The following is a 23848-nucleotide window of genomic DNA, read 5'->3' on the forward strand; positions in this document are numbered from 1 at the left end:
GGCTCCGGACTGGGGCAGTGCCCAATCGGGGCCCAGGGCCGGGCCTGACGTTGGAAGCCAGGGGAAGACGAGCTCTCGTCCTGCTGGGGTAGGGGAAGGGGTGGGGCCGGGGGAGGTCAGGCTCCAGCAGTGGGAGGGGCTTGAGGTCCGCCTGCGGCAGTTGGTGACCTTCCTGCTCCCCTCAGGGCAGAGCCGCCGGCCTGAGAATGAGGGCGCTGCTGAGCCCAGGGGCTGGGATGGCCCGTTGCTGCTGTGGTCCCAGAGCTCCACCCGAGACCTGAGGGAGGCCGTCTGCCCGTGAGTCCTCTCCCGCTTGTCTGTCAGCTTGTTTGAAGCATGCTGGGTTTTCTGCCCAGCTGGCTAAGGGGAGTCCCTGGAAATGCAAGGGTGTGGGTTTTGGCAGACTTCAGGGAAGACATGCCAGATGAGCCTGGGAGACTCCAGCTTAATCTGGATTCAGGAGATATCTCTTCGGGCCAGCTAGTAATTGTAGGATAAGCCTAATGAGTCTTCACAGGATGAAGAGAGTAACGTGCCAAGGTAGCAATCGATGTCCTCCTTCGAGAGGATGAAGCTGGTGCTCAGAGAAGGGGGGAACTTGGCCACAGCAAGGAGGTGTGCACCCAGACAGAACCCCCAGATCCGGCCATTTGAGCTCAGGGAGGCCACTGGTGTGGCTTGTCCCTGTGGCAGGGGCCGAGGCACGCAGCCCACCCTGATTCCTGCGGGGGCCTGACTTGGGAAGTGCCATCTGGTAGCTTTGAGACTCACCAAACCAAATTGCACTGGAGAGGGGAAGGACACCTTCCTTCATCCACCCCCCACCCCCGCCGGATTCCCACATACCCTGACCCCTTTCTCTGGATTTCGGAGCCATTTCCAGAGTCCCGCTCATATGACCTCATTCGAAGTGCACTGTGGACGAGCTGCCATCTGCAGCTGCTACCACAGCAGCCAAGGGCTTTAGCTCCCGAGTACCTCCCTTCCTTTGGAACTTGGGGGCCCTCTACTCCCCACTTGCACACCACAGACCTTTGCTGAGGATTGTGGGGACCCTCACTCAGTTTGCAGCACGTTGTAGCCATCCCTGTCCTCTCAATACCTCCCTTGCCACTCAGCTTGTGAGCTCCTTTGGAGCAGCGTGGCCCACCTGGCTGCAACGGAAGAGACACAGCTGACAGGGAAACAACAGCTTAGATCTGACAGCCGGAAAGCTCTGTCAAAAGGGACCTCCCTCTTCACACCGTAGAGGCTGTAGGAGCCGCCAGGGTTTGGGAACCAGTGCTGGGGCCAAAATGACTCCACAGCTGTTTTCCTTCCTGGGGAGGGTTCTGGCTCCAGTGGGAATGGCTCAAGTCTCCTAAGGTTCTGAAAGCCCACTGTGTGCAGATTCACGGTACACAGAGAGGAGAAGGTGGAGTCCTGCCCTGGAGGTGGGCACAGCTCACGCATGAGCCAGGCAGGCAGGCAGGCAGGCAGGGCATGAGAACACCTGAGCTGCCTTCATGAGTGAACGGTGTGGGGGCAGAGGAAGAGAAGCCGGTCTGCTCCCTCATGTGGTGCCCAGGGCAGGTTGTCCCCAGAGGAAACCCTTACGACGGTGAGGACTATCACTGCTGTTTCCCAAGGGGTTCCGTCGGTGCGTGTCTTCCCCGGAGCGGTCAGGCCGTCTCTAAAGTACACTGGCCATGGGCATTGCCTCTCCTTGGAACTTCCCATGTGTTTCTCTTTTTTATGGAACAGTGATTTTTCTAGAGGGGTTCTGGGCCACAAGGTTGTTGGGTCATTTTCTAGCCTTCTGTCGTGAAGAACGCTTTCCTGGGCGTTGGGGTGGTTTGTTGTTCCAGCTCCCTTTCTTGGCTTCTTTTGGGAGCTGGTGCAACAAGAGGAGCTCAGCCTCTGCCTTCTGGCTGAGATGTCACCCTTCAAACAGCAATGCCTGCCTGGAGATAATGATGGCATTTGCCAAAAGGGCTTCGTTTGGCACATGATATCTTGAAAGGACGTACACCGTCCTTTCAGCTATCAAAGGCTAGTTCAAATGACATAAAAATGAGAACTCTCCAATGGAGTCTTACAGTAGGTGGAGAGTCCGAAAAAAACTCCTTCAGTCATTTCACTGAGAGTCATTGATTGGGGACACCAAGAATATAGGAAGGAATGCAGAAAGAAAAGGTGAAGTTGTGTTCAGGATCGGGGGGAGGGATGAACAGGGCGTGCTTGCCTTGAATCCAGGCTTTGTTGGGGGGTGGGGCATAAAGATCGAACGGGTCTGAAACTACAAAGTGGTGATGGTAACACAGTATCACCAGAGTTACACAACAGTGTTCCCAAATTGCAACAATGATGAAAAAGTTTACTAATCCCAACTTAACCAAGAGAAATACAGGAAACCATACAAAAAATGAAACATCACCAGAAAGGTGGAAACAAACCAAATGCAAAGCAGTTCAGGGGAAAGGAACTCCATGTCCCCTGGGGGCAGACGGAGTTGCCGGCCTCCACGGTGAGCAGACAGGGATGGAGGCTGCAGAGCCGACCGCTCCCCTGGACGTGGTGTTTCCGGCAAGGGCTCTGGGTCTCTGTCCAGAGCGGGGGCTCGTTCTTCCTGCAGGGGCGGGTGAGTCATCGTCGGCGTCTGGGTGTTGCGCGGGAGCCAGGGCAGGCTCTCCCTGCCGAGGCGGTGACTCCTCCTCTGCCTCGGGTTCTCCTGCCAAAGCCCGAGCAGGTACAGGTGCACGTGGAGGTGGAGGTTCTGGCTGAGGGGGTGGGACATCAGTGCCTGGGGCTGGGGGTCCTGCAGGCACGGAGATCCGATCTGCCCGGTGTGCTGGCCAGTACCCAGCTGGCCTGGTGTCTCTGCGAGGGCAAGTCTCGGTTCTCCATCTGGCCTCGGTGGATCCCTGGGTCCTGCACCTGGAGCCACCACCTCTGTAGGGACAGGTCTGGGAAGTAGAGCCTGGTTCCAGTTGGAGGCCAGTGCTAGAGCCGGGGGAGAAGCAAAGTTTGCCCACAGGCCAGCCTTGGCATGTGCGTATCCCGGGACAGAAAGCTTCCAAGAGATTCCCAAAGAATACCCCGGGTCGGATGTCTTTTGGGACTGAAGTGTGCAAGATGGGGGTGGGGGTGTGAGGCCAGCGCTTGCTGCAGGCCCAGCAGCATCTTTCGGGGACTCGTCCCTGTGTAGCTCAGCACCCCCTCCCCACACACTCCCGTGCACCAGCCCCAGCGTCCTCACCTCTGTGCTCTGGCGTGCTGGGCTCCAGGTCCTCCTGCTGCCTCAGAGGCCGGGGTTCTCGGGACTCTGGGTCGGAGCCGGGTGTGCTGAGCTCCGTGGCAGCCTCAGACTGGGCCGCCGGGTGTATCCTGGGCGGTGTCTCGGCAGCAGGCCTTCCCCGCCTCCGCTTCGCCCCCGGTGGGGCTGATGCCTCCGTGGGCACGCTCACCTGGAGCCTGCACTGGGCCTCACGGGCGGGGGGGTGGTGCTCCGACCCCTCCCTCCGGGAGGTGGACGGGGTGTCCCCGTCCTCGGCCTCGTCACGTGGGAAGCTCTGCAACGACAGTGACCGTCAGCCAGCCGTGCTGGGAGTTTTCCGAGCTGGGCCTGGCCAGTGGAGCCGCTGCTTCTGCCTGCTCGAACTTCTCTTCCCAGAAGGGTCAGAGACGTGTGTCTGCTCAGATCCCCACCCGGGAGGAAAGAGACCCACCTGAGGGTGTGAGGTCAGCCTGGGCGGCCGGCGCTGCCCGCACTCTCCCCATCCCACCCAGCCTGCTCTCCCCTGGGGTGTGGACACAACTTGTCCACAGGCTTCTGACCCCACATCCGCCTGGGCTTCCTTGAGGGAGACACACCCCGAGAAACCCGCATCCACACACACAGGCAAAGGACCCGGTGTTTCCGGGTGGCATGGGAGAGGTGGCCTGGCCCCGCCTGGGGCTCCCCGTGTTACCTTTCTGTTTCTCCGGGCAAAGGGCCAGAGGCCTCTCGGGGGTGCCCTGAGCCAACGTCGACAGGGTGCCCACGCACACTGCCTGTGAGCTTTCCTGAGGCCCCGGCCTCTGGGCAGGGGCAAACAGCAGAACATCCTGGCAGCAAGTGATCTGGCTGGGGGCTCCTCTCCGCTCTGGAGGCCTGGATACCCGGGTTGCGGGTTCTGTTGGGTTCTGTTGCCGGCAGGTGACATCATTTCCTGGGGTTCGTGCTGAGGTCCCTTCCCCAAAACTTCCCAAGGGAATCTCTGGGTTTCTGACTGCTCGACCACCCCCCTTAGGCCATGTGCAGGCACAGTGACAGCCACACAGCCCAGCCCACAGCCCTGGGGAGGCCTGGGTGCAGCCAGGGCCTGAGCTCCGAGGACCCCGCTGCTCTCAGACCAGGCTCCTTCTTCTCATAAGTGGTGTGGCCCTGGACAAGCATATGCCCCTCAGGGTTTCCCCAGTCTCTCCATCTGCAGAGTGGGGGTCATTCTCCCATCTGTTTCCTAGGTCTGTCGGCCTACGAGCAGCTCCATGCCTCTCCACCTGGGGCCGATATCACGTGGAGCTTGTGCGCTGAGACTTCAGAAAGAAAGACGCCATCCAGGGCTGACACAGCACAGAATGGGGCAGAACGAGGCCTGGATGCGCCGTGGTACCCAGGAAAAGGCACTCCCCCTCCTGACTGTTTTGAGACCCCGCATGCAAGTTGGAGGACCGAAAGGAAGACTCGAAGGTCTCCCTCTCTTATAGAAAAGAGTAGCCAACTTTCTGGTCCTCTGTTTCCATTGAGATTCTGTTCAAGTGTCCCAGCTCGGCTTCTGCGGGTGGCTGAGCTTCTAATGGCTCCCTGCGTTCTTGTCTTTTCCTCTCCAAACCTTCCGTCCTTTTCCCCCTTCTGGGGTGGATGGGCGCTGTCATTGCTTCTACCTTCGAGACAGATTGATGAAAAGTCTGGACCATCGACTCCTTTCCTCTCTTTGGTTCCGTGTCTCTCTCTGGCTGTGTCCCTCTCTTTTCCTTTCTCGATTCAGTCTGTGCCTTCCTCTTTCTCTCTCGTGTGTGGATGGATGGATGCTAGGAATGCCCATGTATATGATTAGATGAGGGTTATGTTTTAGGGATAGGTTAGAGGGAGAGAAAGGCTTTAGGTCGGAGTTGGTCATGGGGGAAGGGTCAAGGGTGGTGGTGGTGTTTCTTGGAATCTGAGTGCTGTGCATTCTTCGTCTCTTTCCATATGAACCCCTTCTCAGATACACCACTTGCAAGGAGTCTCTCATGTTCCGTTTCCTATCTTTTGCATTTGTGAATGCTTAGCTTCTCTGTTGTGAAGAGGTTCCATTGGATGGAAACCCATTGGTGTACTTGGTTTCCCTCTTCCCCTTACTTGAAGAGACCCATTTCTACCTCCGCCCAGCAAATGGCAAGGAGACTCTGATGTTAAGGAGCCTTTGACCTACGCTTCTTTCTAGCTATCTCATGACATCAGTCTTTAGGGTGAGGTTTTTCCCCGATATTGAGGTGGTGTGAGATCAAAACCAATAGCGTTCTTCAGATGTAGCTGTCTGGTTTTCCCATGGACATTGATTGAAGAGGCTTTCTTGTTCCCATTTGGATATTCTCCCCTTCTGTGTCAGAGATGAGTTGACCATGGATGCCGGGGTTTGTTTCTGGACCCTCAACTTTATTCCATCGATCTGGATCTGTGTGTGTTGTTGTATTCCCAATAGCATACCGTCCTGCTGCTGCCGCTGCGGCTAAGTCACTTCAGTCGTGTCTGACTCTGCGCGACCCCATGGCCTGCAGCCTACCAGGCTCCTCCGTCCAGGGCATTTTCCAGGCAAGAGTACTGGAGTGGGTCGCCATCGCCTTCTCCGATACTCTCCTGAGGATCCTAGTTTGGTCGTCTAATTTCCTTTCACACAACCTTGGATGTCCGTATCGGGGCTTTTTCGTCGGATTGTATTGACAATTTAGGCTCTTTTCTGTTTCCGTAACCCCTTTTGCAATTCTTTGTTCGGTGCGAAAATGCATTGGCATTTTGGGAGGAATAGCATCGAAGCTGTGGATTGCCTTGTGGGGCTGTGACATCATTTTCCCAATAGGAATTCTTTCAAGCCCTGAGCACAGCTTCTCTTTCCAGTGATTGGTGTGGGCTTGATCTTCTTTCTTCCATCTCTCGCCGTTTTGTGAGAACAGGTCCTTCCTTCCCTTCTGGGTTAGATGGACTCGTGGGTATCACTTCAGTGAATGGCATTGTCAGTGGGGGTGATAATTCCCTTCTCATTGGAAGACTTTGCTGTGAGTATTAGAAGTGCAAGTGATTTCTCTTCCCCTTCCTCCCTGTCCATCTCTCAGAGCCACCGGGAAACAGAGGCCTCATCCAGGGTCACACAGGCCTGAGGGAGTGCAACTAGACTGTTGTTTCTTCAGGCCCTCAGTGCTGGACATCATCCGGGATACTCTGTGTGTGTCTTCCTCAGTCTGGTGTCCCTTCAGACCTTTCCCTAGTTTTCACAGGCTTGTTGTGTTGGTGTTCTTTGTCTGTTTGGAGACACGTCCTTGAGAAGCTTTGTGTTTCCACTCATTCGTCTCGCGATGTATGACCTGTCTTTTGCTTTTGTAATGAGGTCTTGCCCACAGTAGATATCTTTGATTTTGCAAAGTCCACTGTATTCTCTGGGTTGTTTTGTGGACTGCCTTTTAGTTTTGTGTGTGAAGACTCAAAGCACGTGTCCGGTTTCTGCTCATTGTTCTTCTAGATTTGTGACAAGTTTTCATGGAAACTTTGTCTAGGGATAACTGGAAGTGAACTCGGTGTAAGGTGTCAAGCCTCCATCTCCATTCATGTCATGCCCTGCAGTTTCCAATTCCCTGTTCCTGAGTGGTTTTGGAGACCTTGTGGGAAGTTTGGTTGCTTCGGAGTTTGCATTTCCACCTTGAGTAGATAGATTCACACTGTTCTGCCCTCAGGGACACTGTCAAGGGGGAGTGAGGAGCAGCCTGCACTTCCAGCAGTGACCACACGGTGGGGCGAGTGCTGCTCTCCCCTCTGGGAGCCCCAGGCCACAGGCATCCCAGTGAGGAGCCAGCTCTGTGCTCAGCTGAAAGGAGTTAGTCTCTCAGGAGCCTCTGAGCCCTTGCCTTTGGATCACCCAGGGTGGGCATTTACTGTGACAGAAAAAAATTGCCCTGAATTCCATGGACGGAAGAGCCTGGCTGTGTAGAGTTCGTGAGTTGCCGTGAATCAGACACAACTGAGGACACAAAAACTCAATAGACTAAAACACTGTTTGGGGGTGGGGGGAGTGAAAGGGGGTGATGTGGGGTTTTTTGTCTTATATAATAGCCAAGGGAAATCTAGTTTAAACCTAAATTCACATAGATGGGAAAGGTATAGCTCTCCGTCACCCTATTAAAAAAAAAAAAAAAACGACTTAACTTTTCTGAAAGTTTATTTAGTAGCTTCCTTGAGCAGTTCATTGTGAAGCATTTTTTTTTTTTTTTCTGTGACATTGGCCTCATTAAAAAGTACGGTTTGCCTTTACTGGATAATTTTGTTCATTGGTTTGTTAGGGAATCTTGGTAATATTTGAGTTTCCTGGGGAGCATGGTCACATGACCTGGCCCTGGCCAATCGGTGCGTTCCACCTCCCTGGCCACTGTGATTGGCTCCGGACTGGGGCAGTGCCCAATCGGGGCCCAGGGCCGGGCCTGACGTTGGAAGCCAGGGGAAGACGAGCTCTCGTCCTGCTGGGGTAGGGGAAGGGGTGGGGCCGGGGGAGGTCAGGCTCCAGCAGTGGGAGGGGCTTGAGGTCCGCCTGCGGCAGTTGGTGACCTTCCTGCTCCCCTCAGGGCAGAGCCGCCGGCCTGAGAATGAGGGCGCTGCTGAGCCCAGGGGCTGGGATGGCCCGTTGCTGCTGTGGTCCCAGAGCTCCACCCGAGACCTGAGGGAGGCCGTCTGCCCGTGAGTCCTCTCCCGCTTGTCTGTCAGCTTGTTTGAAGCATGCTGGGTTTTCTGCCCAGCTGGCTAAGGGGAGTCCCTGGAAATGCAAGGGTGTGGGTTTTGGCAGACTTCAGGGAAGACATGCCAGATGAGCCTGGGAGACTCCAGCTTAATCTGGATTCAGGAGATATCTCTTCGGGCCAGCTAGTAATTGTAGGATAAGCCTAATGAGTCTTCACAGGATGAAGAGAGTAACGTGCCAAGGTAGCAATCGATGTCCTCCTTCGAGAGGATGAAGCTGGTGCTCAGAGAAGGGGGGAACTTGGCCACAGCAAGGAGGTGTGCACCCAGACAGAACCCCCAGATCCGGCCATTTGAGCTCAGGGAGGCCACTGGTGTGGCTTGTCCCTGTGGCAGGGGCCGAGGCACGCAGCCCACCCTGATTCCTGCGGGGGCCTGACTTGGGAAGTGCCATCTGGTAGCTTTGAGACTCACCAAACCAAATTGCACTGGAGAGGGGAAGGACACCTTCCTTCATCCACCCCCCACCCCCGCCGGATTCCCACATACCCTGACCCCTTTCTCTGGATTTCGGAGCCATTTCCAGAGTCCCGCTCATATGACCTCATTTGAAGTGCACTGTGGACGAGCTGCCATCTGCAGCTGCTACCACAGCAGCCAAGGGCTTTAGCTCCCGAGTACCTCCCTTCCTTTGGAACTTGGGGGCCCTCTACTCCCCACTTGCACACCACAGACCTTTGCTGAGGATTGTGGGGACCCTCACTCAGTTTGCAGCACGTTGTAGCCATCCCTGTCCTCTCAATACCTCCCTTGCCACTCAGCTTGTGAGCTCCTTTGGAGCAGCGTGGCCCACCTGGCTGCAACGGAAGAGACACAGCTGACAGGGAAACAACAGCTTAGATCTGACAGCCGGAAAGCTCTGTCAAAAGGGACCTCCCTCTTCACACCGTAGAGGCTGTAGGAGCCGCCAGGGTTTGGGAACCAGTGCTGGGGCCAAAATGACTCCACAGCTGTTTTCCTTCCTGGGGAGGGTTCTGGCTCCAGTGGGAATGGCTCAAGTCTCCTAAGGTTCTGAAAGCCCACTGTGTGCAGATTCACGGTACACAGAGAGGAGAAGGTGGAGTCCTGCCCTGGAGGTGGGCACAGCTCACGCATGAGCCAGGCAGGCAGGCAGGCAGGCAGGGCATGAGAACACCTGAGCTGCCTTCATGAGTGAACGGTGTGGGGGCAGAGGAAGAGAAGCCGGTCTGCTCCCTCATGTGGTGCCCAGGGCAGGTTGTCCCCAGAGGAAACCCTTACGACGGTGAGGACTATCACTGCTGTTTCCCAAGGGGTTCCGTCGGTGCGTGTCTTCCCCGGAGCGGTCAGGCCGTCTCTAAAGTACACTGGCCATGGGCATTGCCTCTCCTTGGAACTTCCCATGTGTTTCTCTTTTTTATGGAACAGTGATTTTTCTAGAGGGGTTCTGGGCCACAAGGTTGTTGGGTCATTTTCTAGCCTTCTGTCGTGAAGAACGCTTTCCTGGGCGTTGGGGTGGTTTGTTGTTCCAGCTCCCTTTCCTGGCTTCTTTTGGGAGCTGGTGCAACAAGAGGAGCTCAGCCTCTGCCTTCTGGCTGAGATGTCACCCTTCAAACAGCAATGCCTGCCTGGAGATAATGATGGCATTTGCCAAAAGGGCTTCGTTTGGCACATGATATCTTGAAAGGACGTACACCGTCCTTTCAGCTATCAAAGGCTAGTTCAAATGACATAAAAATGAGAACTCTCCAATGGAGTCTTACAGTAGGTGGAGAGTCCGAAAAAAACTCCTTCAGTCATTTCACTGAGAGTCATTGATTGGGGACACCAAGAATATAGGAAGGAATGCAGAAAGAAAAGGTGAAGTTGTGTTCAGGATCGGGGGGAGGGATGAACAGGGCGTGCTTGCCTTGAATCCAGGCTTTGTTGGGGGGTGGGGCATAAAGATCGAACGGGTCTGAAACTACAAAGTGGTGATGGTAACACAGTATCACCAGAGTTACACAACAGTGTTCCCAAATTGCAACAATGATGAAAAAGTTTACTAATCCCAACTTAACCAAGAGAAATACAGGAAACCATACAAAAAATGAAACATCACCAGAAAGGTGGAAACAAACCAAATGCAAAGCAGTTCAGGGGAAAGGAACTCCATGTCCCCTGGGGGCAGACGGAGTTGCCGGCCTCCACGGTGAGCAGACAGGGATGGAGGCTGCAGAGCCGACCGCTCCCCTGGACGTGGTGTTTCCGGCAAGGGCTCTGGGTCTCTGTCCAGAGCGGGGGCTCGTTCTTCCTGCAGGGGCGGGTGAGTCATCGTCGGCGTCTGGGTGTTGCGCGGGAGCCAGGGCAGGCTCTCCCTGCCGAGGCGGTGACTCCTCCTCTGCCTCGGGTTCTCCTGCCAAAGCCCGAGCAGGTACAGGTGCACGTGGAGGTGGAGGTTCTGGCTGAGGGGGTGGGACATCAGTGCCTGGGGCTGGGGGTCCTGCAGGCACGGAGATCCGATCTGCCCGGTGTGCTGGCCAGTACCCAGCTGGCCTGGTGTCTCTGCGAGGGCAAGTCTCGGTTCTCCATCTGGCCTCGGTGGATCCCTGGGTCCTGCACCTGGAGCCACCACCTCTGTAGGGACAGGTCTGGGAAGTAGAGCCTGGTTCCAGTTGGAGGCCAGTGCTAGAGCCGGGGGAGAAGCAAAGTTTGCCCACAGGCCAGCCTTGGCATGTGCGTATCCCGGGACAGAAAGCTTCCAAGAGATTCCCAAAGAATACCCCGGGTCGGATGTCTTTTGGGACTGAAGTGTGCAAGATGGGGGTGGGGGTGTGAGGCCAGCGCTTGCTGCAGGCCCAGCAGCATCTTTCGGGGACTCGTCCCTGTGTAGCTCAGCACCCCCTCCCCACACACTCCCGTGCACCAGCCCCAGCGTCCTCACCTCTGTGCTCTGGCGTGCTGGGCTCCAGGTCCTCCTGCTGCCTCAGAGGCCGGGGTTCTCGGGACTCTGGGTCGGAGCCGGGTGTGCTGAGCTCCGTGGCAGCCTCAGACTGGGCCGCCGGGTGTATCCTGGGCGGTGTCTCGGCAGCAGGCCTTCCCCGCCTCCGCTTCGCCCCCGGTGGGGCTGATGCCTCCGTGGGCACGCTCACCTGGAGCCTGCACTGGGCCTCACGGGCGGGGGGGTGGTGCTCCGACCCCTCCCTCCGGGAGGTGGACGGGGTGTCCCCGTCCTCGGCCTCGTCACGTGGGAAGCTCTGCAACGACAGTGACCGTCAGCCAGCCGTGCTGGGAGTTTTCCGAGCTGGGCCTGGCCAGTGGAGCCGCTGCTTCTGCCTGCTCGAACTTCTCTTCCCAGAAGGGTCAGAGACGTGTGTCTGCTCAGATCCCCACCCGGGAGGAAAGAGACCCACCTGAGGGTGTGAGGTCAGCCTGGGCGGCCGGCGCTGCCCGCACTCTCCCCATCCCACCCAGCCTGCTCTCCCCTGGGGTGTGGACACAACTTGTCCACAGGCTTCTGACCCCACATCCGCCTGGGCTTCCTTGAGGGAGACACACCCCGAGAAACCCGCATCCACACACACAGGCAAAGGACCCGGTGTTTCCGGGTGGCATGGGAGAGGTGGCCTGGCCCCGCCTGGGGCTCCCCGTGTTACCTTTCTGTTTCTCCGGGCAAAGGGCCAGAGGCCTCTCGGGGGTGCCCTGAGCCAACGTCGACAGGGTGCCCACGCACACTGCCTGTGAGCTTTCCTGAGGCCCCGGCCTCTGGGCAGGGGCAAACAGCAGAACATCCTGGCAGCAAGTGATCTGGCTGGGGGCTCCTCTCCGCTCTGGAGGCCTGGATACCCGGGTTGCGGGTTCTGTTGGGTTCTGTTGCCGGCAGGTGACATCATTTCCTGGGGTTCGTGCTGAGGTCCCTTCCCCAAAACTTCCCAAGGGAATCTCTGGGTTTCTGACTGCTCGACCACCCCCCTTAGGCCATGTGCAGGCACAGTGACAGCCACACAGCCCAGCCCACAGCCCTGGGGAGGCCTGGGTGCAGCCAGGGCCTGAGCTCCGAGGACCCCGCTGCTCTCAGACCAGGCTCCTTCTTCTCATAAGTGGTGTGGCCCTGGACAAGCATATGCCCCTCAGGGTTTCCCCAGTCTCTCCATCTGCAGAGTGGGGGTCATTCTCCCATCTGTTTCCTAGGTCTGTCGGCCTACGAGCAGCTCCATGCCTCTCCACCTGGGGCCGATATCACGTGGAGCTTGTGCGCTGAGACTTCAGAAAGAAAGACGCCATCCAGGGCTGACACAGCACAGAATGGGGCAGAACGAGGCCTGGATGCGCCGTGGTACCCAGGAAAAGGCACTCCCCCTCCTGACTGTTTTGAGACCCCGCATGCAAGTTGGAGGACCGAAAGGAAGACTCGAAGGTCTCCCTCTCTTATAGAAAAGAGTAGCCAACTTTCTGGTCCTCTGTTTCCATTGAGATTCTGTTCAAGTGTCCCAGCTCGGCTTCTGCGGGTGGCTGAGCTTCTAATGGCTCCCTGCGTTCTTGTCTTTTCCTCTCCAAACCTTCCGTCCTTTTCCCCCTTCTGGGGTGGATGGGCGCTGTCATTGCTTCTACCTTCGAGACAGATTGATGAAAAGTCTGGACCATCGACTCCTTTCCTCTCTTTGGTTCCGTGTCTCTCTCTGGCTGTGTCCCTCTCTTTTCCTTTCTCGATTCAGTCTGTGCCTTCCTCTTTCTCTCTCGTGTGTGGATGGATGGATGCTAGGAATGCCCATGTATATGATTAGATGAGGGTTATGTTTTAGGGATAGGTTAGAGGGAGAGAAAGGCTTTAGGTCGGAGTTGGTCATGGGGGAAGGGTCAAGGGTGGTGGTGGTGTTTCTTGGAATCTGAGTGCTGTGCATTCTTCGTCTCTTTCCATATGAACCCCTTCTCAGATACACCACTTGCAAGGAGTCTCTCATGTTCCGTTTCCTATCTTTTGCATTTGTGAATGCTTAGCTTCTCTGTTGTGAAGAGGTTCCATTGGATGGAAACCCATTGGTGTACTTGGTTTCCCTCTTCCCCTTACTTGAAGAGACCCATTTCTACCTCCGCCCAGCAAATGGCAAGGAGACTCTGATGTTAAGGAGCCTTTGACCTACGCTTCTTTCTAGCTATCTCATGACATCAGTCTTTAGGGTGAGGTTTTTCCCCGATATTGAGGTGGTGTGAGATCAAAACCAATAGCGTTCTTCAGATGTAGCTGTCTGGTTTTCCCATGGACATTGATTGAAGAGGCTTTCTTGTTCCCATTTGGATATTCTCCCCTTCTGTGTCAGAGATGAGTTGACCATGGATGCCGGGGTTTGTTTCTGGACCCTCAACTTTATTCCATCGATCTGGATCTGTGTGTGTTGTTGTATTCCCAATAGCATACCGTCCTGCTGCTGCCGCTGCGGCTAAGTCACTTCAGTCGTGTCTGACTCTGCGCGACCCCATGGCCTGCAGCCTACCAGGCTCCTCCGTCCAGGGCATTTTCCAGGCAAGAGTACTGGAGTGGGTCGCCATCGCCTTCTCCGATACTCTCCTGAGGATCCTAGTTTGGTCGTCTAATTTCCTTTCACACAACCTTGGATGTCCGTATCGGGGCTTTTTCGTCGGATTGTATTGACAATTTAGGCTCTTTTCTGTTTCCGTAACCCCTTTTGCAATTCTTTGTTCGGTGCGAAAATGCATTGGCATTTTGGGAGGAATAGCATCGAAGCTGTGGATTGCCTTGTGGGGCTGTGACATCATTTTCCCAATAGGAATTCTTTCAAGCCCTGAGCACAGCTTCTCTTTCCAGTGATTGGTGTGGGCTTGATCTTCTTTCTTCCATCTCTCGCCGTTTTGTGAGAACAGGTCCTTCCTTCCCTTCTGGGTTAGATGGACTCGTGGGTATCACTTCAGTGAATGGCATTGTCAGTGGGGGTGATAATTCCCTTCTCATTGGAAGACTTTGCTGTGAGTATTAGAAGTGCAAGTGATTTCTCTTCCCCTTCCTCCCTGTCCATCTCTCAGAGCCACCGGGAAACAGAGGCCTCATCCAGGGTCACACAGGCCTGAGGGAGTGCAACTAGACTGTTGTTTCTTCAGGCCCTCAGTGCTGGACATCATCCGGGATACTCTGTGTGTGTCTTCCTCAGTCTGGTGTCCCTTCAGACCTTTCCCTAGTTTTCACAGGCTTGTTGTGTTGGTGTTCTTTGTCTGTTTGGAGACACGTCCTTGAGAAGCTTTGTGTTTCCACTCATTCGTCTCGCGATGTATGACCTGTCTTTTGCTTTTGTAATGAGGTCTTTCCCACAGTAGATATCTTTGATTTTGCAAAGTCCACTGTATTCTCTGGGTTGTTTTGTGGACTGCCTTTTAGTTTTGTGTGTGAAGACTCAAAGCACGTGTCCGGTTTCTGCTCATTGTTCTTCTAGATTTGTGACAAGTTTTCATGGAAACTTTGTCTAGGGATAACTGGAAGTGAACTCGGTGTAAGGTGTCAAGCCTCCATCTCCATTCATGTCATGCCCTGCAGTTTCCAATTCCCTGTTCCTGAGTGGTTTTGGAGACCTTGTGGGAAGTTTGGTTGCATCGGAGTTTGCATTTCCACCTTGAGTAGATAGATTCACACTGTTCTGCCCTCAGGGACACTGTCAAGGGGGAGTGAGGAGCAGCCTGCACTTCCAGCAGTGACCACACGGTGGGGCGAGTGCTGCTCTCCCCTCTGGGAGCCCCAGGCCACAGGCATCCCAGTGAGGAGCCAGCTCTGTGCTCAGCTGAAAGGAGTTAGTCTCTCAGGAGCCTCTGAGCCCTTGCCTTTGGATCACCCAGGGTGGGCATTTACTGTGACAGAAAAAAATTGCCCTGAATTCCATGGACGGAAGAGCCTGGCTGTGTAGAGTTCGTGAGTTGCCGTGAATCAGACACAACTGAGGACACAAAAACTCAATAGACTAAAACACTTTTTGGGGGTGGGGGGAGTGAAAGGGGGTGATGTGGGGTTTTTTGTCTTATATAATAGCCAAGGGAAATCTAGTTTAAACCTAAATTCACATAGATGGGAAAGGTATAGCTCTCCGTCACCCTATTAAAAAAAAAAAAAAAAACGACTTAACTTTTCTGAAAGTTTATTTAGTAGCTTCCTTGAGCAGTTCATTGTGAAGCATTTTTTTTTTTTTCTGTGACATTGGCCTCATTAAAAAGTACGGTTTGCCTTTACTGGATAATTTTGTTCATTGGTTTGTTAGGGAATCTTGGTAATATTTGAGTTTCCTGGGGAGCATGGTCACATGACCTGGCCCTGGCCAATCGGTGCGTTCCACCTCCCTGGCCACTGTGATTGGCTCCGGACTGGGGCAGTGCCCAATCGGGGCCCAGGGCCGGGCCTGACGTTGGAAGCCAGGGGAAGACGAGCTCTCGTCCTGCTGGGGTAGGGGAAGGGGTGGGGCCGGGGGAGGTCAGGCTCCAGCAGTGGGAGGGGCTTGAGGTCCGCCTGCGGCAGTTGGTGACCTTCCTGCTCCCCTCAGGGCAGAGCCGCCGGCCTGAGAATGAGGGCGCTGCTGAGCCCAGGGGCTGGGATGGCCCGTTGCTGCTGTGGTCCCAGAGCTCCACCCGAGACCTGAGGGAGGCCGTCTGCCCGTGAGTCCTCTCCCGCTTGTCTGTCAGCTTGTTTGAAGCATGCTGGGTTTTCTGCCCAGCTGGCTAAGGGGAGTCCCTGGAAATGCAAGGGTGTGGGTTTTGGCAGACTTCAGGGAAGACATGCCAGATGAGCCTGGGAGACTCCAGCTTAATCTGGATTCAGGAGATATCTCTTCGGGCCAGCTAGTAATTGTAGGATAAGCCTAATGAGTCTTCACAGGATGAAGAGAGTAACGTGCCAAGGTAGCAATCGATGTCCTCCTTCGAGAGGATGAAGCTGGTGCTCAGAGAAGGGGGGAACTTGGCCACAGCAAGGAGGTGTGCACCCAGACAGAACCCCCAGATCCGGCCATTTGAGCTCAGGGAGGCCACTGGTGTGGCTTGTCCCTGTGGCAGGGGCCGAGGCACGCAGCCCACCCTGATTCCTGCGGGGGCCTGACTTGGGAAGTGCCATCTGGTAGCTTTGAGACTCACCAAACCAAATTGCACTGGAGAGGGGAAGGACACCTTCCTTCATCCACCCCCCACCCCCGCCGGATTCCCACATACCCTGACCCCTTTCTCTGGATTTCGGAGCCATTTCCAGAGTCCCGCTCATATGACCTCATTCGAAGTGCACTGTGGACGAGCTGCCATCTGCAGCTGCTACCACAGCAGCCAAGGGCTTTAGCTCCCGAGTACCTCCCTTCCTTTGGAACTTGGGGGCCCTCTACTCCCCACTTGCACACCACAGACCTTTGCTGAGGATTGTGGGGACCCTCACTCAGTTTGCAGCACGTTGTAGCCATCCCTGTCCTCTCAATACCTCCCTTGCCACTCAGCTTGTGAGCTCCTTTGGAGCAGCGTGGCCCACCTGGCTGCAACGGAAGAGACACAGCTGACAGGGAAACAACAGCTTAGATCTGACAGCCGGAAAGCTCTGTCAAAAGGGACCTCCCTCTTCACACCGTAGAGGCTGTAGGAGCCGCCAGGGTTTGGGAACCAGTGCTGGGGCCAAAATGACTCCACAGCTGTTTTCCTTCCTGGGGAGGGTTCTGGCTCCAGTGGGAATGGCTCAAGTCTCCTAAGGTTCTGAAAGCCCACTGTGTGCAGATTCACGGTACACAGAGAGGAGAAGGTGGAGTCCTGCCCTGGAGGTGGGCACAGCTCACGGATGAGCCAGGCAGGCAGGCAGGCAGGCAGGGCATGAGAACACCTGAGCTGCCTTCATGAGTGAACGGTGTGGGGGCAGAGGAAGAGAAGCCGGTCTGCTCCCTCATGTGGTGCCCAGGGCAGGTTGTCCCCAGAGGAAACCCTTACGACGGTGAGGACTATCACTGCTGTTTCCCAAGGGGTTCCATCGGTGCGTGTCTTCCCCGGAGCGGTCAGGCCGTCTCTAAAGTACACTGGCCATGGGCATTGCCTCTCCTTGGAACTTCCCATGTGTTTCTCTTTTTTATGGAACAGTGATTTTTCTAGAGGGGTTCTGGGCCACAAGGTTGTTGGGTCATTTTCTAGCCTTCTGTCGTGAAGAACGCTTTCCTGGGCGTTGGGGTGGTTTGTTGTTCCAGCTCCCTTTCCTGGCTTCTTTTGGGAGCTGGTGCAACAAGAGGAGCTCAGCCTCTGCCTTCTGGCTGAGATGTCACCCTTCAAACAGCAATGCCTGCCTGGAGATAATGATGGCATTTGCCAAAAGGGCTTCGTTTGGCACATGATATCTTGAAAGGACGTACACCGTCCTTTCAGCTATCAAAGGCTAGTTCAAATGACATAAAAATGAGAACTCTCCAATGGAGTCTTACAGTAGGTGGAGAGTCCGAAAAAAACTCCTTCAGTCATTTCACTGAGAGTCATTGATTGGGGACACCAAGAATATAGGAAGGAATGCAGAAAGAAAAGGTGAAGTTGTGTTCAGGATCGGGGGGAGGGATGAACAGGGCGTGCTTGCCTTGAATCCAGGCTTTGTTGGGGGGTGGGGCATAAAGATCGAACGGGTCTGAAACTACAAAGTGGTGATGGTAACACAGTATCACCAGAGTTACACAACAGTGTTCCCAAATTGCAACAATGATGAAAAAGTTTACTAATCCCAACTTAACCAAGAGAAATACAGGAAACCATACAAAAAATGAAACATCACCAGAAAGGTGGAAACAAACCAAATGCAAAGCAGTTCAGGGGAAAGGAACTCCATGTCCCCTGGGGGCAGACGGAGTTGCCGGCCTCCACGGTGAGCAGACAGGGATGGAGGCTGCAGAGCCGACCGCTCCCCTGGACGTGGTGTTTCCGGCAAGGGCTCTGGGTCTCTGTCCAGAGCGGGGGCTCGTTCTTCCTGCAGGGGCGGGTGAGTCATCGTCGGCGTCTGGGTGTTGCGCGGGAGCCAGGGCAGGCTCTCCCTGCCGAGGCGGTGACTCCGCCTCTGCCTCGGGTTCTCCTGCCAAAGCCCGAGCAGGTACAGGTGCACGTGGAGGTGGAGGTTCTGGCTGAGGGGGTGGGACATCAGTGCCTGGGGCTGGGGGTCCTGCAGGCACGGAGATCCGATCTGCCCGGTGTGCTGGCCAGTACCCAGCTGGCCTGGTGTCTCTGCGAGGGCAAGTCTCGGTTCTCCATCTGGCCTCGGTGGATCCCTGGGTCCTGCACCTGGAGCCACCACCTCTGTAGGGACAGGTCTGGGAAGTAGAGCCTGGTTCCAGTTGGAGGCCAGTGCTAGAGCCGGGGGAGAAGCAAAGTTTGCCCACAGGCCAGCCTTGGCATGTGCGTATCCCGGGACAGAAAGCTTCCAAGAGATTCCCAAAGAATACCCCGGGTCGGATGTCTTTTGGGACTGAAGTGTGCAAGATGGGGGTGGGGGTGTGAGGCCAGCGCTTGCTGCAGGCCCAGCAGCATCTTTCGGGGACTCGTCCCTGTGTAGCTCAGCACCCCCTCCCCACACACTCCCGTGCACCAGCCCCAGCGTCCTCACCTCTGTGCTCTGGCGTGCTGGGCTCCAGGTCCTCCTGCTGCCTCAGAGGCCGGGGTTCTCGGGACTCTGGGTCGGAGCCGGGTGTGCTGAGCTCCGTGGCAGCCTCAGACTGGGCCGCCGGGTGTATCCTGGGCGGTGTCTCGGCAGCAGGCCTTCCCCGCCTCCGCTTCGCCCCCGGTGGGGCTGATGCCTCCGTGGGCACGCTCACCTGGAGCCTGCACTGGGCCTCACGGGCGGGGGGGTGGTGCTCCGACCCCTCCCTCCGGGAGGTGGACGGGGTGTCCCCGTCCTCGGCCTCATCACGTGGGAAGCTCTGCAACGACAGTGACCGTCAGCCAGCCGTGCTGGGAGTTTTCCGAGCTGGGCCTGGCCAGTGGAGCCGCTGCTTCTGCCTGCTCGAACTTCTCTTCCCAGAAGGGTCAGAGACGTGTGTCTGCTCAGATCCCCACCCGGGAGGAAAGAGACCCACCTGAGGGTGTGAGGTCAGCCTGGGCGGCCGGCGCTGCCCGCACTCTCCCCATCCCACCCAGCCTGCTCTCCCCTGGGGTGTGGACACAACTTGTCCACAGGCTTCTGACCCCACATCCGCCTGGGCTTCCTTGAGGGAGACACACCCCGAGAAACCCGCATCCACACACACAGGCAAAGGACCCGGTGTTTCCGGGTGGCATGGGAGAGGTGGCCTGGCCCCGCCTGGGGCTCCCCGTGTTACCTTTCTGTTTCTCCGGGCAAAGGGCCAGAGGCCTCTCGGGGGTGCCCTGAGCCAACGTCGACAGGGTGCCCACGCACACTGCCTGTGAGCTTTCCTGAGGCCCCGGCCTCTGGGCAGGGGCAAACAGCAGAACATCCTGGCAGCAAGTGATCTGGCTGGGGGCTCCTCTCCGCTCTGGAGGCCTGGATACCCGGGTTGCGGGTTCTGTTGGGTTCTGTTGCCGGCAGGTGACATCATTTCCTGGGGTTCGTGCTGAGGTCCCTTCCCCAAAACTTCCCAAGGGAATCTCTGGGTTTCTGACTGCTCGACCACCCCCCTTAGGCCATGTGCAGGCACAGTGACAGCCACACAGCCCAGCCCACAGCCCTGGGGAGGCCTGGGTGCAGCCAGGGCCTGAGCTCCGAGGACCCCGCTGCTCTCAGACCAGGCTCCTTCTTCTCATAAGTGGTGTGGCCCTGGACAAGCATATGCCCCTCAGGGTTTCCCCAGTCTCTCCATCTGCAGAGTGGGGGTCATTCTCCCATCTGTTTCCTAGGTCTGTCGGCCTACGAGCAGCTCCATGCCTCTCCACCTGGGGCCGATATCACGTGGAGCTTGTGCGCTGAGACTTCAGAAAGAAAGACGCCATCCAGGGCTGACACAGCACAGAATGGGGCAGAACGAGGCCTGGATGCGCCGTGGTACCCAGGAAAAGGCACTCCCCCTCCTGACTGTTTTGAGACCCCGCATGCAAGTTGGAGGACCGAAAGGAAGACTCGAAGGTCTCCCTCTCTTATAGAAAAGAGTAGCCAACTTTCTGGTCCTCTGTTTCCATTGAGATTCTGTTCAAGTGTCCCAGCTCGGCTTCTGCGGGTGGCTGAGCTTCTAATGGCTCCCTGCGTTCTTGTCTTTTCCTCTCCAAACCTTCCGTCCTTTTCCCCCTTCTGGGGTGGATGGGCGCTGTCATTGCTTCTACCTTCGAGACAGATTGATGAAAAGTCTGGACCATCGACTCCTTTCCTCTCTTTGGTTCCGTGTCTCTCTCTGGCTGTGTCCCTCTCTTTTCCTTTCTCGATTCAGTCTGTGCCTTCCTCTTTCTCTCTCGTGTGTGGATGGATGGATGCTAGGAATGCCCATGTATATGATTAGATGAGGGTTATGTTTTAGGGATAGGTTAGAGGGAGAGAAAGGCTTTAGGTCGGAGTTGGTCATGGGGGAAGGGTCAAGGGTGGTGGTGGTGTTTCTTGGAATCTGAGTGCTGTGCATTCTTCGTCTCTTTCCATATGAACCCCTTCTCAGATACACCACTTGCAAGGAGTCTCTCATGTTCCGTTTCCTATCTTTTGCATTTGTGAATGCTTAGCTTCTCTGTTGTGAAGAGGTTCCATTGGATGGAAACCCATTGGTGTACTTGGTTTCCCTCTTCCCCTTACTTGAAGAGACCCATTTCTACCTCCGCCCAGCAAATGGCAAGGAGACTCTGATGTTAAGGAGCCTTTGACCTACGCTTCTTTCTAGCTATCTCATGACATCAGTCTTTAGGGTGAGGTTTTTCCCCGATATTGAGGTGGTGTGAGATCAAAACCAATAGCGTTCTTCAGATGTAGCTGTCTGGTTTTCCCATGGACATTGATTGAAGAGGCTTTCTTGTTCCCATTTGGATATTCTCCCCTTCTGTGTCAGAGATGAGTTGACCATGGATGCCGGGGTTTGTTTCTGGACCCTCAACTTTATTCCATCGATCTGGATCTGTGTGTGTTGTTGTATTCCCAATAGCATACCGTCCTGCTGCTGCCGCTGCGGCTAAGTCACTTCAGTCGTGTCTGACTCTGCGCGACCCCATGGCCTGCAGCCTACCAGGCTCCTCCGTCCAGGGCATTTTCCAGGCAAGAGTACTGGAGTGGGTCGCCATCGCCTTCTCCGATACTCTCCTGAGGATCCTAGTTTGGTCGTCTAATTTCCTTTCACACAACCTTGGATGTCCGTATCGGGGCTTTTTCGTCGGATTGTATTGACAATTTAGGCTCTTTTCTGTTTCCGTAACCCCTTTTGCAATTCTTTGTTCGGTGCGAAAATGCATTGGCATTTTGGGAGGAATAGCATCGAAGCTGTGGATTGCCTTGTGGGGCTGTGACATCATTTTCCCAATAGGAATTCTTTCAAGCCCTGAGCACAGCTTCTCTTTCCAGTGATTGGTGTGGGCTTGATCTTCTTTCTTCCATCTCTCGCCGTTTTGTGAGAACAGGTCCTTCCTTCCCTTCTGGGTTAGATGGACTCGTGGGTATCACTTCAGTGAATGGCATTGTCAGTGGGGGTAATAATTCCCTTCTCATTGGAAGACTTTGCTGTGAGTATTAGAAGTGCAAGTGATTTCTCTTCCCCTTCCTCCCTGTCCATCTCTCAGAGCCACCGGGAAACAGAGGCCTCATCCAGGGTCACACAGGCCTGAGGGAGTGCAACTAGACTGTTGTTTCTTCAGGCCCTCAGTGCTGGACATCATCCGGGATACTCTGTGTGTGTCTTCCTCAGTCTGGTGTCCCTTCAGACCTTTCCCTAGTTTTCACAGGCTTGTTGTGTTGGTGTTCTTTGTCTGTTTGGAGACACGTCCTTGAGAAGCTTTGTGTTTCCACTCATTCGTCTCGCGATGTATGACCTGTCTTTTGCTTTTGTAATGAGGTCTTTCCCACAGTAGATATCTTTGATTTTGCAAAGTCCACTGTATTCTCTGGGTTGTTTTGTGGACTGCCTTTTAGTTTTGTGTGTGAAGACTCAAAGCACGTGTCCGGTTTCTGCTCATTGTTCTTCTAGATTTGTGACAAGTTTTCATGGAAACTTTGTCTAGGGATAACTGGAAGTGAACTCGGTGTAAGGTGTCAAGCCTCCATCTCCATTCATGTCATGCCCTGCAGTTTCCAATTCCCTGTTCCTGAGTGGTTTTGGAGACCTTGTGGGAAGTTTGGTTGCATCGGAGTTTGCATTTCCACCTTGAGTAGATAGATTCACACTGTTCTGCCCTCAGGGACACTGTCAAGGGGGAGTGAGGAGCAGCCTGCACTTCCAGCAGTGACCACACGGTGGGGCGAGTGCTGCTCTCCCCTCTGGGAGCCCCAGGCCACAGGCATCCCAGTGAGGAGCCAGCTCTGTGCTCAGCTGAAAGGAGTTAGTCTCTCAGGAGCCTCTGAGCCCTTGCCTTTGGATCACCCAGGGTGGGCATTTACTGTGACAGAAAAAAATTGCCCTGAATTCCATGGACGGAAGAGCCTGGCTGTGTAGAGTTCGTGAGTTGCCGTGAATCAGACACAACTGAGGACACAAAAACTCAATAGACTAAAACACTTTTTGGGGGTGGGGGGAGTGAAAGGGGGTGATGTGGGGTTTTTTGTCTTATATAATAGCCAAGGGAAATCTAGTTTAAACCTAAATTCACATAGATGGGAAAGGTATAGCTCTCCGTCACCCTATTAAAAAAAAAAAAAAAACGACTTAACTTTTCTGAAAGTTTATTTAGTAGCTTCCTTGAGCAGTTCATTGTGAAGCATTTTTTTTTTTTTCTGTGACATTGGCCTCATTAAAAAGTACGGTTTGCCTTTACTGGATAATTTTGTTCATTGGTTTGTTAGGGAATCTTGGTAATATTTGAGTTTCCTGGGGAGCATGGTCACATGACCTGGCCCTGGCCAATCGGTGCGTTCCACCTCCCTGGCCACTGTGATTGGCTCCGGACTGGGGCAGTGCCCAATCGGGGCCCAGGGCCGGGCCTGACGTTGGAAGCCAGGGGAAGACGAGCTCTCGTCCTGCTGGGGTAGGGGAAGGGGTGGGGCCGGGGGAGGTCAGGCTCCAGCAGTGGGAGGGGCTTGAGGTCCGCCTGCGGCAGTTGGTGACCTTCCTGCTCCCCTCAGGGCAGAGCCGCCGGCCTGAGAATGAGGGCGCTGCTGAGCCCAGGGGCTGGGATGGCCCGTTGCTGCTGTGGTCCCAGAGCTCCACCCGAGACCTGAGGGAGGCCGTCTGCCCGTGAGTCCTCTCCCGCTTGTCTGTCAGCTTGTTTGAAGCATGCTGGGTTTTCTGCCCAGCTGGCTAAGGGGAGTCCCTGGAAATGCAAGGGTGTGGGTTTTGGCAGACTTCAGGGAAGACATGCCAGATGAGCCTGGGAGACTCCAGCTTAATCTGGATTCAGGAGATATCTCTTCGGGCCAGCTAGTAATTGTAGGATAAGCCTAATGAGTCTTCACAGGATGAAGAGAGTAACGTGCCAAGGTAGCAATCGATGTCCTCCTTCGAGAGGATGAAGCTGGTGCTCAGAGAAGGGGGGAACTTGGCCACAGCAAGGAGGTGTGCACCCAGACAGAACCCCCAGATCCGGCCATTTGAGCTCAGGGAGGCCACTGGTGTGGCTTGTCCCTGTGGCAGGGGCCGAGGCACGCAGCCCACCCTGATTCCTGCGGGGGCCTGACTTGGGAAGTGCCATCTGGTAGCTTTGAGACTCACCAAACCAAATTGCACTGGAGAGGGGAAGGACACCTTCCTTCATCCACCCCCCACCCCCGCCGGATTCCCACATACCCTGACCCCTTTCTCTGGATTTCGGAGCCATTTCCAGAGTCCCGCTCATATGACCTCATTCGAAGTGCAC

The 23848-nt window shown here is 55.3% G+C and overlaps 3 protein-coding genes and 1 long non-coding RNA gene across 6 annotated transcripts; 1 reads left to right on the forward strand and 3 right to left on the reverse strand.

Annotated features, from left to right (window-relative positions):
- Positions 1–92: 92 nt before the first annotated feature.
- LOC145513995 (uncharacterized) lies at positions 93–15166 on the forward strand. 2 transcript variants are annotated; one of them, XR_014059799.1, is made up of 4 exons: positions 93–297; positions 4486–4711; positions 7831–7942; positions 12131–15166. It is a non-coding gene; the product is annotated as an uncharacterized LOC145513995 (long non-coding RNA). The 2 variants fall into 2 exon arrangements; XR_014059800.1 differs by lacking the exon at positions 93–297 and having other exon boundaries at positions 7738–7942.
- On the reverse strand, positions 2336–7403 carry LOC145513938 (uncharacterized). The gene is made up of 3 exons (XM_081511004.1): positions 3951–7403; positions 3239–3551; positions 2336–2982 (listed from the first exon to the last, which is right to left on the reverse strand). The coding sequence occupies exons 1-3, from the start codon at positions 4185–4187 to the stop codon at positions 2360–2362; spliced, it is 1173 nt and encodes a 390-aa protein (XP_081367130.1). The 5' UTR covers positions 4188–7403; the 3' UTR covers positions 2336–2359.
- On the reverse strand, positions 9981–12137 carry LOC145513949 (uncharacterized). Its single transcript, XM_081511023.1, has 3 exons — positions 11596–12137; positions 10884–11196; positions 9981–10627 (listed from the first exon to the last, which is right to left on the reverse strand). Exons 1-3 carry the CDS (start codon positions 11830–11832, stop codon positions 10005–10007), a joined length of 1173 nt encoding a protein of 390 aa, XP_081367149.1. The 5' UTR covers positions 11833–12137; the 3' UTR covers positions 9981–10004.
- A 2458-nt stretch (positions 15167–17624) lies between the features above and the next one.
- Positions 17625–22691, reverse strand: LOC145513942 (uncharacterized). Of its 2 annotated transcripts, none has more exons than XM_081511012.1 (3): positions 19240–22691; positions 18528–18840; positions 17625–18220 (listed from the first exon to the last, which is right to left on the reverse strand). In XM_081511012.1, exons 1-3 carry the CDS (start codon positions 19474–19476, stop codon positions 17649–17651), a joined length of 1122 nt encoding a protein of 373 aa, XP_081367138.1. In that variant the 5' UTR covers positions 19477–22691; the 3' UTR covers positions 17625–17648. The 2 variants fall into 2 exon arrangements, with proteins under 2 accessions (XP_081367138.1, XP_081367136.1); XM_081511010.1 differs by having other exon boundaries at positions 17625–18271.
- Between the last annotated feature and the right edge of the window lie 1157 nt (positions 22692–23848).

The sequence above is a fragment of the Giraffa tippelskirchi genome, chromosome 7, assembly GCF_054371585.1.
Source record: "Giraffa tippelskirchi isolate mGirTip1 chromosome 7, T2T-mGirTip1v1.2.pri, whole genome shotgun sequence".
Lineage (NCBI taxonomy): Eukaryota > Metazoa > Chordata > Mammalia > Artiodactyla > Giraffidae > Giraffa > Giraffa tippelskirchi.

Bases quoted from the DNA above. Each gene is read 5' to 3' on its own strand.
- LOC145513942 (XM_081511010.1), bottom strand. From the start codon at position 19,476: ATGATGTCACCTGCCGGCAACAGAACCCAACAGAACCCGCAACCCGGG. The intron at 18,841-19,239 runs GTAACACGGGGA...CTGTCGTTGCAG, and splicing joins TTGCCCGGAGAAACAGAAAG to AGCTTCCCACGTGATGAGGC. The intron at 18,272-18,527 runs GTGAGGACGCTG...CCCCGGCTCTAG, and splicing joins CAGCACGCCAGAGCACAGAG to CACTGGCCTCCAACTGGAAC.
- LOC145513949 (XM_081511023.1), bottom strand. From the start codon at position 11,832: ATGATGTCACCTGCCGGCAACAGAACCCAACAGAACCCGCAACCCGGG. The intron at 11,197-11,595 runs GTAACACGGGGA...CTGTCGTTGCAG, and splicing joins TTGCCCGGAGAAACAGAAAG to AGCTTCCCACGTGACGAGGC. The intron at 10,628-10,883 runs GTGAGGACGCTG...CCCCGGCTCTAG, and splicing joins CAGCACGCCAGAGCACAGAG to CACTGGCCTCCAACTGGAAC.
- LOC145513938 (XM_081511004.1), bottom strand. From the start codon at position 4,187: ATGATGTCACCTGCCGGCAACAGAACCCAACAGAACCCGCAACCCGGG. The intron at 3,552-3,950 runs GTAACACGGGGA...CTGTCGTTGCAG, and splicing joins TTGCCCGGAGAAACAGAAAG to AGCTTCCCACGTGACGAGGC. The intron at 2,983-3,238 runs GTGAGGACGCTG...CCCCGGCTCTAG, and splicing joins CAGCACGCCAGAGCACAGAG to CACTGGCCTCCAACTGGAAC.